Here is a 14549-nt window from a genome sequence, read left to right on the forward strand (position 1 = left end):
GGAGCCGCACCGATTTTGGCACAAGCTGCACTATTAGCTCTAGGTTTGGTAAGGAGAGGTTTATCACCATTAGCTGCGGTACAACTCAGTGGTCTTGCTGCGAGTATTTTAGGTCTTGTTACTGGTGCTACTTTATCCACATCAAAATTTAAAGTACAGTTGTATTTTTTGATATATTGAACGCAATTGGCCTTATTGTATTTAAAAATATCTAAATAATTGAAAACAATGTTTATAGGCACAAATGCAAAAAAGAGATCTATCAGCTGGTCAGAATTTCATTGCACCCGTATTACGAAAGAAACAAACATCATTAGAAGAAACTATATCCATCGGTACAAATTCTGATCTCAGTCCACCAAGCTTAAGGAGCACTAGTGCTTCTTCAATACAAGATAGTCCGAAACTTTATCAAGACTATGGTAAAGAATCACAAGCTTGATAACTTTTGGATTACAATATTGGATATTAGCCGTGTAAGCGATGTATTAAAACAATTTAATGAAAGCACAGTGGTCGAATTGATTATTGAAACATTATGTCGTTTGTCGTATCACTAAATACGACAATAATATGTTTTTGGAAAAGGAAACGAATTTATTCTTAACAAGTAGAAAAAATCTTTTAAAGTTAAAGTTATAAAACAAGTTTATAAATGTAATTTTTCACTTTAAAAGCCCATAAAAATGTTAATATGTGATCATCCGCTATAAGAAAAGAAGCATTTAGTACTGTTTCATTTGCATATAGTAATTACAAACAAAGTAAACGTTAATTGTTATATTTTAGTAATAATGCAAAAAATAACGATAATAATAATAAAAATAATAATCGGTATTATTTATCTGGTTCGTTTTTTCTTCTTTTAATAAGATATTTTTGATCATACACATTCTTCATAAACAATTGTTAATTATTAATAACATCTATATGTTTATAATTTTAAACTTTGTGTATGGTCATCATAGTCCAATAAAGTTTTATAACAGTTTTAAGTATTCACTTCAATGAAACAAAAAATGTCATGAGTATTTATACATAGAGAGATAAAAAGTACGCGAGTTATATGTTATCGCTTATATTACACCGTGTGTTACTGTGTAAGTGGATGTAATATGGAATTAGAAAAGGAACGTTGCACAGAGGTCCCTTTTATCCTTGTTTAATCATGCATGCACACTGACGCCGTTTATTAATCGGTGTTACACTTACATATATATTTACTGTACGTATATTTACGCGTGTGCATCCGTATTACAGAATGACATAAGTGACCTCTATGCAGCGTTCTCTTCCTATTCTTATATCGCCTTTTCAGCTCATGCATCTTTTCATTCATGCATTCTATATTTACATCTATATGGTATTATCAGGTATTATATTACGCTCACCCCACAAGAAAGGTATTCTTTTCTTTTCTCTTCTTTTATTTTTCATTGATTATGTACTTATACTTATCGTTATCAAAATTTAAAAATACGTTATAAATTCGGAAATAATTGGAACTACTATTTGTATTGCAAAAAAACTGTTTTGTATCTAATAATCTTTTGTAGTTTCTTCTAACAGTGTGCTTATTTAATGTATATACAATTTAAAATACATAAAAACGCTATTAACAAACTTATATTGAATTCTCTGAATATACAATTAGAGATTTAATTGAAATTTTATAATGTATATTTTTTCTAATATATATTATAAAATTTTAACTGAATCAAATCGAACTGAATTAAAGAGGCACAAGAATTTCAATTCAATAAGATGATTTAAACGTGTGAAATAAATTAATTAAGAACGCGGAATTTGCGGAACATTATGGAATATACGGTAAAGATATCACAACTACTATTTTGTAATAGCAAATATCTTTGAAAATAACATTGTGTAATACAAACTTCCAAAAATTCACAAGGCAGTGTGATGACAGTTGTCATCAGTTAATTTAACAAATATAATGACTATTTTATGGATATGATGACGTAACGGATAACCATTTAAAACTACGATGTAAAAAGGATTAAAAGAAAATTTTTAACTAATGTGTACATATATCTTACAAAATAGACATTATGGGACCTCAAAAACTTATTTACACTTACATTGAAATTATATATATAATATATATATAGAATTCAAAATATTGAATTAGTATATATAATTATAGATATTTAATTATATATCAAAACAAAATTAAGAAATATAATATGTATATGCACGAACTTTAATTCTACTTTTAATTCTATGCTATTTTACTTGTAAATTAAGAAAAGCATTCCATGTCAACCCGATTAGATGAATGCGTGTACGTATGTCGCGTATGCACGAGCGTGCGTGCATATACATATATGTATACGCATAAGGTTCATAAATGCAATGTATAGACATATATATGCAGAAAGCTTATTAACTTACGTAATGTAGGTGTATATAGAAAAATTATCATATTAAGAATAAGGGGTTCATTGTTTCGCTAGCAGAATTGGAATTTATTAAAATTTGTTATTCAACTGATCCCTTTGACATGGAATGGGTGTTTTACAAACAATGTTTACATATAATTACAAATACTACTAACTCATATTAACGTCCACAGTTGTATCGCATTTCTTATTACATAATTTGTGATTTATTAATCGTGAAGATTTGAGACTATGCACATTAAAATATATTTCGTCGTTCGATCCTAATCAATGAGGATAAATGGTTCATTCAAATAAACTGCCACCGATTATAGCCTCCAATTGACTAGATGTAAGATTACTAAATTTTTCTACCTGATCTTTTTCTCCTTTCAATCTTAAAGATAATCGGTGCAATTCTTTTCTTTTCATACTTTTCGAGCTGTATTCACAAGGCATAAAATTAGTAGACTGCGTCGCTTCTTCATCATCTTCTTTTTGAGATTCTTCACTTTCCTCACTACTTGGATGAACCTATAAATCATATTTTGTTCTATGTTTTTCATAAAAAGAAACTATGCATTTTAACAATATGCAATCTATTGGACAAAATGAATTATTCCTATGATTTTCGAAAAACGACACTACTGTTGATCAATACTTCTGAAGTATGATATTTAAATATAACTTAGAAAATTGACCTAAAGGGTAACACACTGTAAATGATCGAGAAAATCAATTTTTGATTCTTGAATTTTTTCCAATGCTTTCCTACATAATTTAACAGACGTAACTTTTTAATTTCTAATTTTTTTTTATTTCTTGTTTTATTTCGTATTCACCATATGGCGTACTCTAGCTATGGAAGAATTACAAATTTTGTCATAGCTAGCAAAACATCTTGAAGAATAACTTATTTATTAAAAACGAACGTGAGTGAAATTGGTTCAAAATATTCTATTATACTCCTTAGTATGTACATGTTAATCATAATAAGCAATAAATTGACTTCTTTATATTTTTTACTTGAAAAAAATTAAATCTTCTAAAAATATTCCTATTCTGACTATTACAGTGTCTTCCCTCCTTAAGCTCAAAACTAACTGCGTGTCTTAAAGTGCTACAAGTAAAGTAAATGCTCACAATATAAGTTATGTGTAGTATGATGGTATTTAAATGTCTGTTACGCTCAAAAGAAATTTACTCACCAATTAATATTTTAAATTTCATAAGTAATTAAGAACAAAGATAATTGAACTACTTATTACAAGCTATTTGTTAATTACAAGATAGTTCTTTCTTATTGTGATACAATGGATCAGAGGTCTGAAGAGATAATACCAAAAATATGCACTCACTTGAACGTATAAACTTAAACAGAACATGTTTGTTTGCTACTACTTCTCACTACTGCCAATGTCAGGGAGAGGATGCTGGGAACAGTGAAAAACAATTAAAAAAAAAGAAAAAAAAAGAACAAGAAAGGTTAATCGTTGTTAATCTTTTTCTTTCTACTTTTGGAATTATCTTACTAATAAATGTTACATGAATAAAACAATTGTATTTACTTGCACAAAATTCCAAAGCAAATTAACTATGTAAGTACTTTCGACATAACTTTTTGTGTACAGATAGAAATATTAATGAAATTGAAAATAATAATTGACATTTTTGCAAACATGAAATATTATATCTCTACAGAAAAGATTCTGTAAGTACGAATTAGGGAGATAGAAATATAATATACATGATATTAATTAAGATAGAAGCATTGGAAGACAAAGAATTTGTCATAGGTCTATAACTGTTCGATCAGATTGGCAATGAACATTTTTCATCCCTTGAGAAAACGCATTACACTCTACGTACAACATTTTCTTCTCATGCTTACCACCACCAATTGTCAACTATATTTGCCTACTTTTTGTTATATAAATAACGCAAACGAACGAGAATTATAACAACGCTTGAAACGTAAGATATTCTTGGATGAAAGTTTAAAATGTATAGAAGAATGCTCATTTTCATCGACAATTTACAACAATGAATATATTTTAAGACTTTTAAGACTTTACCTTACCTCTATTATGGAAACTCTTGGTGATGGTTCACGCGGTATTGATTTTTCCATTATGATCAATGGACTATTGGAACCTGTAGAAGAATGTTCTTTGTCTGTTTCAGTATCATTATCCGAATAATCTTTTTCATCCTCAGCAGATCTTTGCATATCCATACTTTCATGCAACTTACAGACAAAACCAGCTTTTTCACTATACTCGAATAAATTCCCATCCAGATGTACTATTGATAAATGTGAATAATTTTACAGTAAATTCAATAATACTGATAAACAATAAACTTAACAATTATATTGAAAAAATCATTTACCTTGACAAAAAGCAGCACTACAAAACGAACAATGTGCAGATGTTCTACGACGACACTCTGCACAATGATGCCAAGGACAACTGAATCTCGAATCTGTATCATCAATGATCACGCAAGATTTATGATACTTTTTATTGCATGTCTTTTGATCGCAAACGACAAACTCTGTCAACTTTTCAATTTCCTGCCCACAACTCCAACACAGTACATGCTTCCTCAACCTAATTATTTTATAGTCATTATTACAAATTATTACACATTATTTGTATGTTAAAATAATGAATTATTAGGAGAAAAAATGATTGATCCAAGATATTAGATAAGAATATAATATTAGAGATACAAAAAAATAAAAATACTGATCTGTTTCTTCTAGACATATTTGCTGCATATGATAGTGCAAAACTATACAATATTCCACTATTTCTGTTAGACAAATTAGTATACGATATGTGCATTTTATGTGTCATCATTTACCTTTTTTGACGTTTCATTTTATCGATTTTATCAAATTTTTTCTGTTGAATTCCTGTTGTTGAAGGCGTAGTTACTTGTGGTTTCTGTACCTTCAAACCTATAAAACCACTACAATTTGGCGCTCCACAGAGGCAGGGCTTTCGAGTTTCTCCATCACAAGCTAAATTATAATTAAAGGTCAATTCTTCGCCGCGCTCGATATCGCATAATGCAAACAGACCTATACGCGTATCTCCATTAACCGTCCATTTTTGCGTTTCGCAATTTGGTGAACACGAATGATCTACCACGTTTCAAGAATAGGATTTTGAAATAAATGACGATTTATTTATTTTTGGTGTTCACTTATTAAGAAATAAGAAATACTTACTCATAAATCGACTTAAATTGCCTTTTGGTTCAGCGTCGATCATTCTATTATTATCTATAGTTAAAAAATAAAAATTCTCGTTCTTTAATTCCTTCTTCCTATGTAGTCTTCGTTTGTATTCAGCTTCATCTATAACTTCACCTACATATTCTATAACAAACTGACCAGCTTTAATATGTTCTAAACTTCTAAGACCCCAACCACGTCCTACGGTATGAAATGGTTCCATAGCTGGATATTGTCTTTGTACAAATGCTTGATTTTTACATTTGGCACCAGCTGGGCAAATACCAGGGCTACATTCAACTAATAATATTCGATTAAGACAATCTGTGCCTGGAGCACATGGATTTTCCCATTCTGCATCACAATCGCATGCAACGATGCTTTCAACCTCTGCTGGCTTTACGTTGCCAACTGGTTTATTCATCTAGAAATAGATATAAGTCATAGATTTATACATTATATCTGACAATATTCATGTACTAGTGTTTACATATGCACAAAGTACGCCTGAGTACACATGAAATACCTTTAATTTGACATAATGTGGAGGTTTCAATCCTCTTGGTCCATGGTCTTTAGCTGCAGCTCTTTCGATCTTTAAACGCTGATGAATCTCATTGGCTTCTTCTAATGCTTTACGATAAGTATCATCCCTATTTTTTTTCCCAATTGGTGGTTTTATGTTTGCATCACCATCTTGATAAAGAAAAGCGCGTCCTCTATAAATAAAAATACAACTACCATTGTTAAATATCTTTCTTCATATTTAATCTAATTCAAACAATAATTAAGTATATTACTTACCTATGAATCCAATGATAATTATTTGATCCTAAAAACATTACGCAAAATTTACCAGGACTGTGAGGTATGGCTTCTATGTTTTCAGGAATTTCATGAGGATAACAAATACGAGATGGCCACCAACGGTAATTACCAAGTTTAACCCATACAACTTCTCCATACAAAGGCAATCTGCCTGTTTCACAATCTTCACAAATAAATGCACCATCCGGAGCATCAATACCTAAAATCATCATTAAATATAAAATCCATTTGTTATTATTCTTTTAACTCAATTATTCTTTTAACTATTCTCACTATCTCACTCTACTAATATCAATATTTACATACAATAATTATATACATATCTGCGACTTGCTATCAATAATATTACTATTCTGTAACTATTGTATTCGCTTTAAAAATAGTTACCTAAACATTCCAAATGAAATGACGTTGGACATGTATCACAACAGATAAGACTTCCGCCTCTTGTACATAAAAAGCACCATGCCGCGTTTACTGGAGGTTGTGGGGCTTGGTAATGCTTTGGACAAACTATTTGGCTACCAGTTAAAATTACCGAACCAGCAGGTAAACAAGACGTAGATGTATGGTAGGACGAAGGACAACGAACGCATCGTGCTAATTTCTCGTTTGGAGCTCTTGAATGACTATCCTGAGGATTGTCTGAACTGCATGTATGACATACATGATATGGGCAAGTTAAGCGGCCTCCTTGCCAATGAGACTAATGAGAAAATAAAATAAGTAATATATTTACAAGTAATATATAATAACGTTATATATGATGTTAAATATCTGTTATTGAACATTAGGCTATCATTACAGTAGATGCGTATTCTGATGAATGAAACTTCTGAAGACGAGAGAAAAATGTATACGCTCATAAGAATCTATATATGTATATACATACACATATATATATTTGATTACTGTGTCATACTGAGTTTATCCGTATGACAGTTCGTCAGAACACGCATTCACTATAATCTACCTGTGGCCACGATTTCAAGCAAGACGAATGATAATGTTTTCCACAAGCTAACACAGAACATCTTATTCTATCTCCTTCTCTTTCGTTACATATGAAGCAAGCAGGTGCTACACCTGATAAGCAATCGATACATTTAAAGAACTCGTCCTCTTGCTCTTCTGATTTACCTGAAATTAAGAATAATATTCAATTTGAGTAAATGTTAACATCATGCAAAATATCAAAGGTGTAATTGACAATTCGCTGTACCATTATTCTCATCATTATCAGTATTGCTTTGTTTAATCTCATTTATATCATTGAGAATTTTATCATCCATTATATTCTCATCAACAGAATGCTCTGGACTAGATTCTCCTGGTTTCACACAAGAAAGGTGAAAATATGAATAACAAGGACCTTTACACCTAGTTAATTTCCCAGTTTTTTCACATATTTGACAAACTTTCTCTTGCTTTGTTCCTTTGAAAAGATTATAAGGTCTATTTCTTTTCGTTTCTGAAACACTTATCTCTTCCTTTTCAACTTTAATTCTTGATCTTTTATTATCTTTAGCACTTCCATTTATTTCTAATAATAAGTCGTCTTCGTTGTTTAATGAATTTTCTTTTGTATGAGCACTAGTAGTGTCTGATGTTACATATGATCGATATTTTTTGCGAAAAGAAGAATTCATGTTATCCCAAGTCTTTTTTAAATATTTCCTAATATCGTGTTCTGACGCATCCGGATATTCGTCTTCTAACATATCTCGATTCCGTTCGTAATAAACTTCAAAGACACCATCTACATCCTCTTCAGTACGAAATTCTACCTTTTGCACAAGAGAGATTTCATCATTGGAATCTCTTTGACTTAAGGGAGATAACGGAGGAGTATCTGAATTAAGTTTCGAATGATTTTTACCATTCTCAATGTATTTAAGCATTTTTTGTTTAGTTCCATCTGTTTTCTCTTTATCTACTTCATATACCTGCGGAATTATTCAATATAAATATTTGTGAAACTATAATATTAATAATATGTAATTGTTTCATTCACATATGCATACATTATCTTGCCTAGCACGTTTAAAATCAGGACCATTTGAATCACTTGAGTTTTTTCTTTTATTAGCTTTATCCTTTTCCTCTGATATTTTAGATGACTTATTTCTTATACTTTTTTCCTTTGGTTTAAAAACATGTGCTCTATCATCATTACTCATTGATTCAACTTCCATAGCTTCTTCGATCGCACTTTCCCATTTTGACTTTATACCAGGCTTAACAATAAATGCTGCGGCATATTTAGCATCTCTCTTCTTTACTTCTGCAGTTATTGATTCTGATAATTTTTTAAAGTCTGCAAGATTTGTAAATGGAATCATAGAGTTTGATGAAACCCAACTGTGACGTCCTTTATCGCCAAAGTATTGGACATGTATCATTAGCGTTTGTGATCTGGCAGTAGCTGGTCAAACAAATATACGTATATACATATATATATATATATATAAATATATTTCACATGAATTGTACCAGTTACCATAAAATTGCTACATTTAAAATACTAACAAAGACAATTTAAAGAAAAAATATTTTTTTGTAGGTAACTTGTTACAAATAATACATAGATGCTTTTTAGAAAATGATAATGCTCAATATTTAATTAAAGATTATATTCAAATGATAGAGAAGAACATAAAACAAAACAAGATACTATTGAGCAAAACATATGTTTATAAGCAATCTTTTTAATTATTCTAATAAATTTGTAAACGAAAACTTACCTTTTAATCTATGATATACCATTAGAACTGGATCAAGTGTTATAACACAAGGCCAAAAAGGAAAATTACCAACTCTGGCCCATGCTAATTGACCTAATATCCAATTACACTGTATAGGAGAATCAACCAATTTTGGAGTAGTATCCTCCATAATACTTAAATTAGTAGAAGAATCACTTGTATCATCCATATCGTTAACTGTATTATTTTCATCTGTACTATCGTTACTACTATCTGGTGAATTTTGATATTTACGGTTCCTTGGCATTTTAGAATTCTACAAGTTACATATATTAATGTTATATCATATGCTACTAAATACATATATACATATTTCTATTAATATATTTGATTAAAAGAAATATGATGGCAATTGAAAAAGAAAACAATTAATGTACATAACTATATAAGATTATAAATATGCATACATTTATTTATTATATGGTATAATAAACAATTATTGTTTATTATACCATAAAATAAATAAATACACATACGAATAAGAATTATACAGTAAAACATTAATGAAAGCTACATATAGTACCATAGTTTGTTAAGAATAGTATTGATCTTTAATCAGAAAGATTGTAATTGATCTTAAGAGGCATAACATGCCTTTGAGGAAGTGGCAACCTCATTCTTAGGAGACTTGGGTTTTATTGTTCTGCCATACCGACTTCTACCAGGTGAAGTTTTACTAAAATTGATACTGAAATCCTTTGGGTCATTTTTAAAGTTACTGCAGGTTGTTCCCAAATTTCTGTCCAATTCGCCAAATCTTGATTCAATTGTTATGCCCACCTTGCTATTTACTCTGTTGATAGTATTCATTGTTTTCCAACTAATTTAGCATCTTCGTCTATCGAAGGAGAAAGTAATTCGGTGACATGAAACCTCATATACCTCTTCAGCGTTTTACACAATATAAACTTTAGAACTTGTGTATAAAGGGCTCATGTACAGAAAACAATTTTCATTATCGCTGAAAATAGCTGCGATGGCCGATTTTCAAGCGGTACTTTATTTCTTACAGAAACGACACTTATTTTTTATCAGTCCACAGAAATCAACGCATATTATGCGCAAACTTTTGAAAAAATTTATTAGGTGTTCCATAAACAATTTCTTATCTTAATGTTAACAAATTGTAACTGAATCCTGCGGGTCTCTAAATAGGGACAGACGCGTTTCCCGCGATTTTAGATGATTCTCATAACCATGTTTAGTTTAATTTTTCACTATACGTAGCGTTTGGTGATTTTTCTTTTATGGGTTACTTCAGTTTCCAATTGTGTAAAAACTCATATCAACTTATACATACGTATACTTGTATCGTTGTATGTTACGTTTCACGTTACTTGTTACGGACCTAATAATGAATATTTTGTTAATGCTTTATGAAGTAATGATTAAATCATATATTTATATCTATATTTTAAATTAGAAACTACGTGAAAATTTGTTATTGAATCAAATCATAATGACATCTGTAAATATGTATGTATACACGCATACATATATTTATATATATGCATTTAACTTCATTAAAAACTTCAAACAAATTATATTAAAGAAGTTCTATTTTAATTGATTTCGGATATCAGGAGAAAAAGTAATGTAACTTCAATTGTTTATTTGGAAAATCCAGCAATATAATGTTCATTAGAATTTATATCATTAATTTCATGTAATCCATTATGGTGCATCATGCTTTTTAATTCGTTTACAAAATTTTCCAAGTTTTCATTTCGTACGTCTACCAGGAATTTTGGTAGTTCCACCAACATGATTCCTTTTTTTTTTAGTAATGGTACAAGATTAGGTATTTGTTTCACCATGTTATGAGCTATCCAAATGAAATCAAATCTACCAATGTATGCCATTTTATGTTTAGAAGTTGATAAAAATGTAATAGGATGGAAGATTATCTGAAAGTAGATTGTTGAATTTATTAATTTTGTACAGTATTTTATGGTTTGTAAATAAGTAATAATTTTATAATTCTCTATGATACTTTATGATTTTTGACATTTATCCAAGATATATCATTCCACTTATATTTATTTTTCTCTTTTTCCCATGATTCTTGCTCCATTTCTTTATTTGGTGTTTCAGTTACTAATGTGCCATTTAGAATAGAAGAATCTCTATGCGATGCAATAAGTTCTTGGCATATTGATTCTCCAGTTCTAATTTCATACATATGCTTCATAATTTCTTTCTCAGCTATATCAGTTGCTCTATATCTACTATATTATTGTGTTGCATTACTTTCAATGTGGTAATATCAATAGTATCACAAATACAAATTTAGAACGCAGCTTACATATTATCATCCCTTTTCTCCTGTAAAGCCCAAGTGAAGAAAGGACCATTTGTAATGTCTCCTAAGTAAGTATAATGTACGAACCCAGGACCATATTGTATAATATTGTTTAACAATGTTGGATTACTTCTAACAGGTTCACCTTCTAACCAAGTGAATGCAATTCCATTATTTCTCCAAAATCTAATATTAAGATAGGAAATAAATTGTAAAACTATGCTGATATGATGAAATCTTTCAATAGTTAATAAACATACCTATATTCCTGCAATGTTAGGTTTGAAATACCTCTAGATTTTAAAATCATATGATAATCCCAATCAAAAACGCCTTCCCGATAATCATATCTTGTTTTTAATGATTTTCTAACTCTTTGATCCCAATACTCCATAATAGGAACATTGTCACATGTTGCATGTGCCCAGAATCTTATAAAATATGTACATATAATTAAAAATGGAAACTTATAAAATATGAAGAAAAATCAGTTTTAAAGTTCCTTATTTAAACTCACTTAAAAATTGCTTGCAATTGATCTCTATCCTTATGCTTGAACTGTTCCAAGCTTAACCATGGACAATCAATTGTATTCGTTGGTATATTTGACAACTGATTGCATGATTTTATCAAATATTTGGCTGTTGCAGGCCTTATTAATGTATTTCCAAATATCTCTAAATAATAGCGAGTTGCCTCTTGCAATCCTTTGGTGTTTGTATTAAAACAAACAAAATTTTTTTACTATTACCAAAACAATTACTCTGTATATTTTGAGACTAAATATACATACCCAAATTTGTTTCTAAACAAGTACTTAATAAGAGAATAGATCTAGCAACTTGTTCCAATGTTGATTCGACTACATTATACATAACAATGCGATCATTGTACAAATAAGATGATGCTAATGTTTTCAAGATATGTCTTGCATCATTAGCACCTACAATTAATATCTCGAGATATTCACTTGGATAATTGGTTTCATGTTTATTAATTTCGAATTGTATGTCTAATGCTGGACTATATCCCCACCACATGTTGTTAAATCTATAATCTTTAAATTATTAAAGTATATAATCATTAAAAACAGCTGAATACCGATATTATCGTTGGTAAGTAAAGACTTTAGGATAGATTATTTCCATGGTAACATCCATACATTCATATATGTTTACATATAAGTTTTTACCATATGGCAAAATAGTTTAATGATATATTTCATATTTCATGAAGTATTTATTTATTCGATTCTTTGTAACTATATATTTGAGTTGTTGTATCAAGATATTTGTTAAAAATAAATGTGTACCTATATAGGAATATGCGCACGCCCAAATATACCTATATATAAAACAAAATAAAGGAATAATATGTACGTATTATATAAAAGTTAAAAGTCATAAATTTATATAATGAAAAATTATAAACAGTTAATAATTGTCCTCTCATAGACTTATAAAACCATTTATTTTTTTCCTATATTATATAGATTCTGTGACACAGATAAAAATAACGTCCTCTTAAGTCTTGCTCATGCAAGAATTTCTTATGAACATATTTACGTTAACTCGATCTGGACAATAACTCATTTATCTCGTTTCTTTTGAGCCCGTTTATTGCCACACCGTTGTAAGATATCTGTAATAGGTCCTTTATGTTGAAATATAGCAATAAGCTGCGTGCGTGCTTCGGTCATTCCTTCGCTAATTAAGCTACTACGTTGCATATTTCCTTTAATTAATTCATTTACACGTTCAAGACCATCATCTTGTCTATTCCTGACATTTTGCTGTGATTCAAGCATGGTTAACGTTGTTTTCAGTTTTTCATGTACCTATACAAATTTCAGTTTATGATATTACTGTTTGAATGTTATTATTTACATAAAATATATATTTTATTACCATAAATAAATATTAACATGATCTACTATAAACTTACTTGTTTCTCAAGATCAGCAATATCTTCCATTTGTGCTGTAAGATGATATACTTTCCAACCATTTAATTTCTGTAATACATGTTTCTGTTGGGCTATTTCTGCAACAGTAGGTCGTCTTTCTTCACGAGGTCTAACTTCGCTTGGTCTTCTATAATGATGAAGTCTACTGCCGCATCTATTTTTCCATGAAGGCCCTATAAAACCAAAAATAATTATCTTCTTTTAACATATATTTATAATGATTTTTGCTGGACATTCCTTCTACAAACCTAATAAACTAGGTGTAGGCCGTGTTCGTATTGCAACTGTTGGTTGTTGTGTAGGAGATTTGATAACATCACATTGCGTGTTTGAAGCTTGTCTCTTCTCTGATAATTTTTCTTTCGATTCTTCTTTAAACTCTTTTTTCATCCTTTCTTCTGTAATAAACTGCATTTCTTCTTCAGTACACCTTGATTCAGTTAATTCTACTCCGGTAAGTTGTTGTTTTCGAGGCTTTTTTCTGGGAGACATTTCTACTGTTGGATTTATGGTAATTCTGGATTGTTCAGGTTCCTCATCAAGTCCAGGTGATGACGTTGCTGAAACTGTAGTAGATCCTGAACTTTGACAACCTCCACCATCTTGATCTCCTCTCGGCGAACACGGTGGGCTGGATGTTGTAACAGGAGGTAAAGATGCCAGTACAGGAACTAAATTCTTAGCCGCACCTAAAAATTCGGAACCATCTCATTAATTTTTTTATCAAATACAAAAACACGAAATGTAAAAACATCGTATATACAGGGTGGTTGGTAACTGGTGGTACAAGCAGAAAGGGGGTGGATTCTACGCGAAAAAAAATTTTTTTTTTAATTTTTTTTCTAATTTTTTCATCAGGACAACGATCTACAGTGAGATCCGTTATAACGTACCGCACGCGTACCGAGCGAAAATTCAAAATCGATTTTCTCGAAAACAAAGCCTTAAACGAAAAATTTTTATTCTATATTTTCGACTTCTTTTTTCGCGTCGAATCACCCCCTTTCCGCTTGTACCACCAGTTACCAACCACCCTGTATATA

At 30.1% G+C, this 14549-nt stretch overlaps 4 protein-coding genes across 15 annotated transcripts in view; 1 reads left to right on the forward strand and 3 right to left on the reverse strand.

Annotated features, from left to right (window-relative positions):
- LOC100743565 (CSC1-like protein 2) overlaps positions 1-832 on the forward strand; it is a 4858-nt gene extending 4026 nt beyond the window's left edge. The window contains exons 12-13 of one of the 3 annotated variants that reach the window (XM_003492609.4): positions 1-153; positions 239-832. The exon at positions 1-153 is cut by the window's left edge and continues 10 nt beyond it. In XM_003492609.4, coding sequence (XP_003492657.1) covers positions 1-153; positions 239-442 — 357 coding nt within the window. In that variant the 3' untranslated portion in view covers positions 443-832. Of the gene's footprint in view, positions 155-238 lie in introns of those variants that run through there. The other 2 variants (XM_012390407.3, XM_024370498.2) reach the window with 2 other exon arrangements.
- Positions 833-2465: 1633 nt separating this feature from the next.
- LOC100743680 (histone-lysine N-methyltransferase NSD2) lies at positions 2466-10634 on the reverse strand. 6 transcript variants are annotated; one of them, XM_033323084.1, is made up of 14 exons: positions 9834-10634; positions 9219-9495; positions 8499-8899; positions 7697-8420; positions 7448-7614; positions 6862-7180; positions 6584-6673; positions 6451-6478; positions 6173-6365; positions 5641-6070; positions 5271-5553; positions 4794-5014; positions 4483-4706; positions 2466-2936 (listed from the first exon to the last, which is right to left on the reverse strand). In XM_033323084.1, exons 1-14 carry the CDS (start codon positions 10047-10049, stop codon positions 2709-2711), a joined length of 3801 nt encoding a protein of 1266 aa, XP_033178975.1. In that variant the 5' UTR covers positions 10050-10634; the 3' UTR covers positions 2466-2708. The 6 variants fall into 6 exon arrangements, with proteins under 6 accessions (XP_033178975.1, XP_012245825.1, XP_012245823.1 ...); XM_012390404.3 differs by adding an exon at positions 3761-3835 and having other exon boundaries at positions 2828-2936; positions 6451-6673; XM_012390402.3 differs by having other exon boundaries at positions 6451-6673; positions 8499-8791; positions 9834-10633.
- A 197-nt stretch (positions 10635-10831) lies between these two features.
- Positions 10832-12933, reverse strand: LOC105681324 (dynein assembly factor 3, axonemal). Of its 3 annotated transcripts, XM_033323090.1 has the most exons (7): positions 12643-12861; positions 12335-12484; positions 12059-12248; positions 11802-11972; positions 11545-11727; positions 11233-11467; positions 10832-11146 (listed from the first exon to the last, which is right to left on the reverse strand). In XM_033323090.1, exons 2-7 carry the CDS (start codon positions 12414-12416, stop codon positions 10850-10852), a joined length of 1158 nt encoding a protein of 385 aa, XP_033178981.1. In that variant the 5' UTR covers positions 12417-12484; positions 12643-12861; the 3' UTR covers positions 10832-10849. The 3 variants fall into 3 exon arrangements, with proteins under 3 accessions (XP_033178981.1, XP_033178980.1, XP_024226263.1); XM_033323089.1 differs by having other exon boundaries at positions 12335-12933; XM_024370495.2 differs by having other exon boundaries at positions 11233-11464; positions 12335-12743.
- A 59-nt stretch (positions 12934-12992) lies between these two features.
- Positions 12993-14549, reverse strand: part of LOC100743874 (histone deacetylase complex subunit SAP130-A) — a 6242-nt gene continuing 4685 nt past the window's right edge. For all 3 annotated transcript variants that reach the window (XM_012390449.3, XM_012390450.3, XM_012390451.3), the window contains exons 8-10: positions 13755-14195; positions 13486-13679; positions 12993-13378 (exon numbers count right to left, since the gene is read on the reverse strand). In XM_012390449.3, coding sequence (XP_012245872.1) covers positions 13130-13378; positions 13486-13679; positions 13755-14195 — 884 coding nt within the window. In that variant the 3' untranslated portion in view covers positions 12993-13129. The remainder of the gene's footprint in view (positions 13379-13485; positions 13680-13754; positions 14196-14549) is intronic.

This window comes from Bombus impatiens, unplaced genomic scaffold (assembly GCF_000188095.3).
Source record: "Bombus impatiens unplaced genomic scaffold, BIMP_2.2 scf_0775, whole genome shotgun sequence".
Classification (NCBI taxonomy): domain Eukaryota; kingdom Metazoa; phylum Arthropoda; class Insecta; order Hymenoptera; family Apidae; genus Bombus; species Bombus impatiens.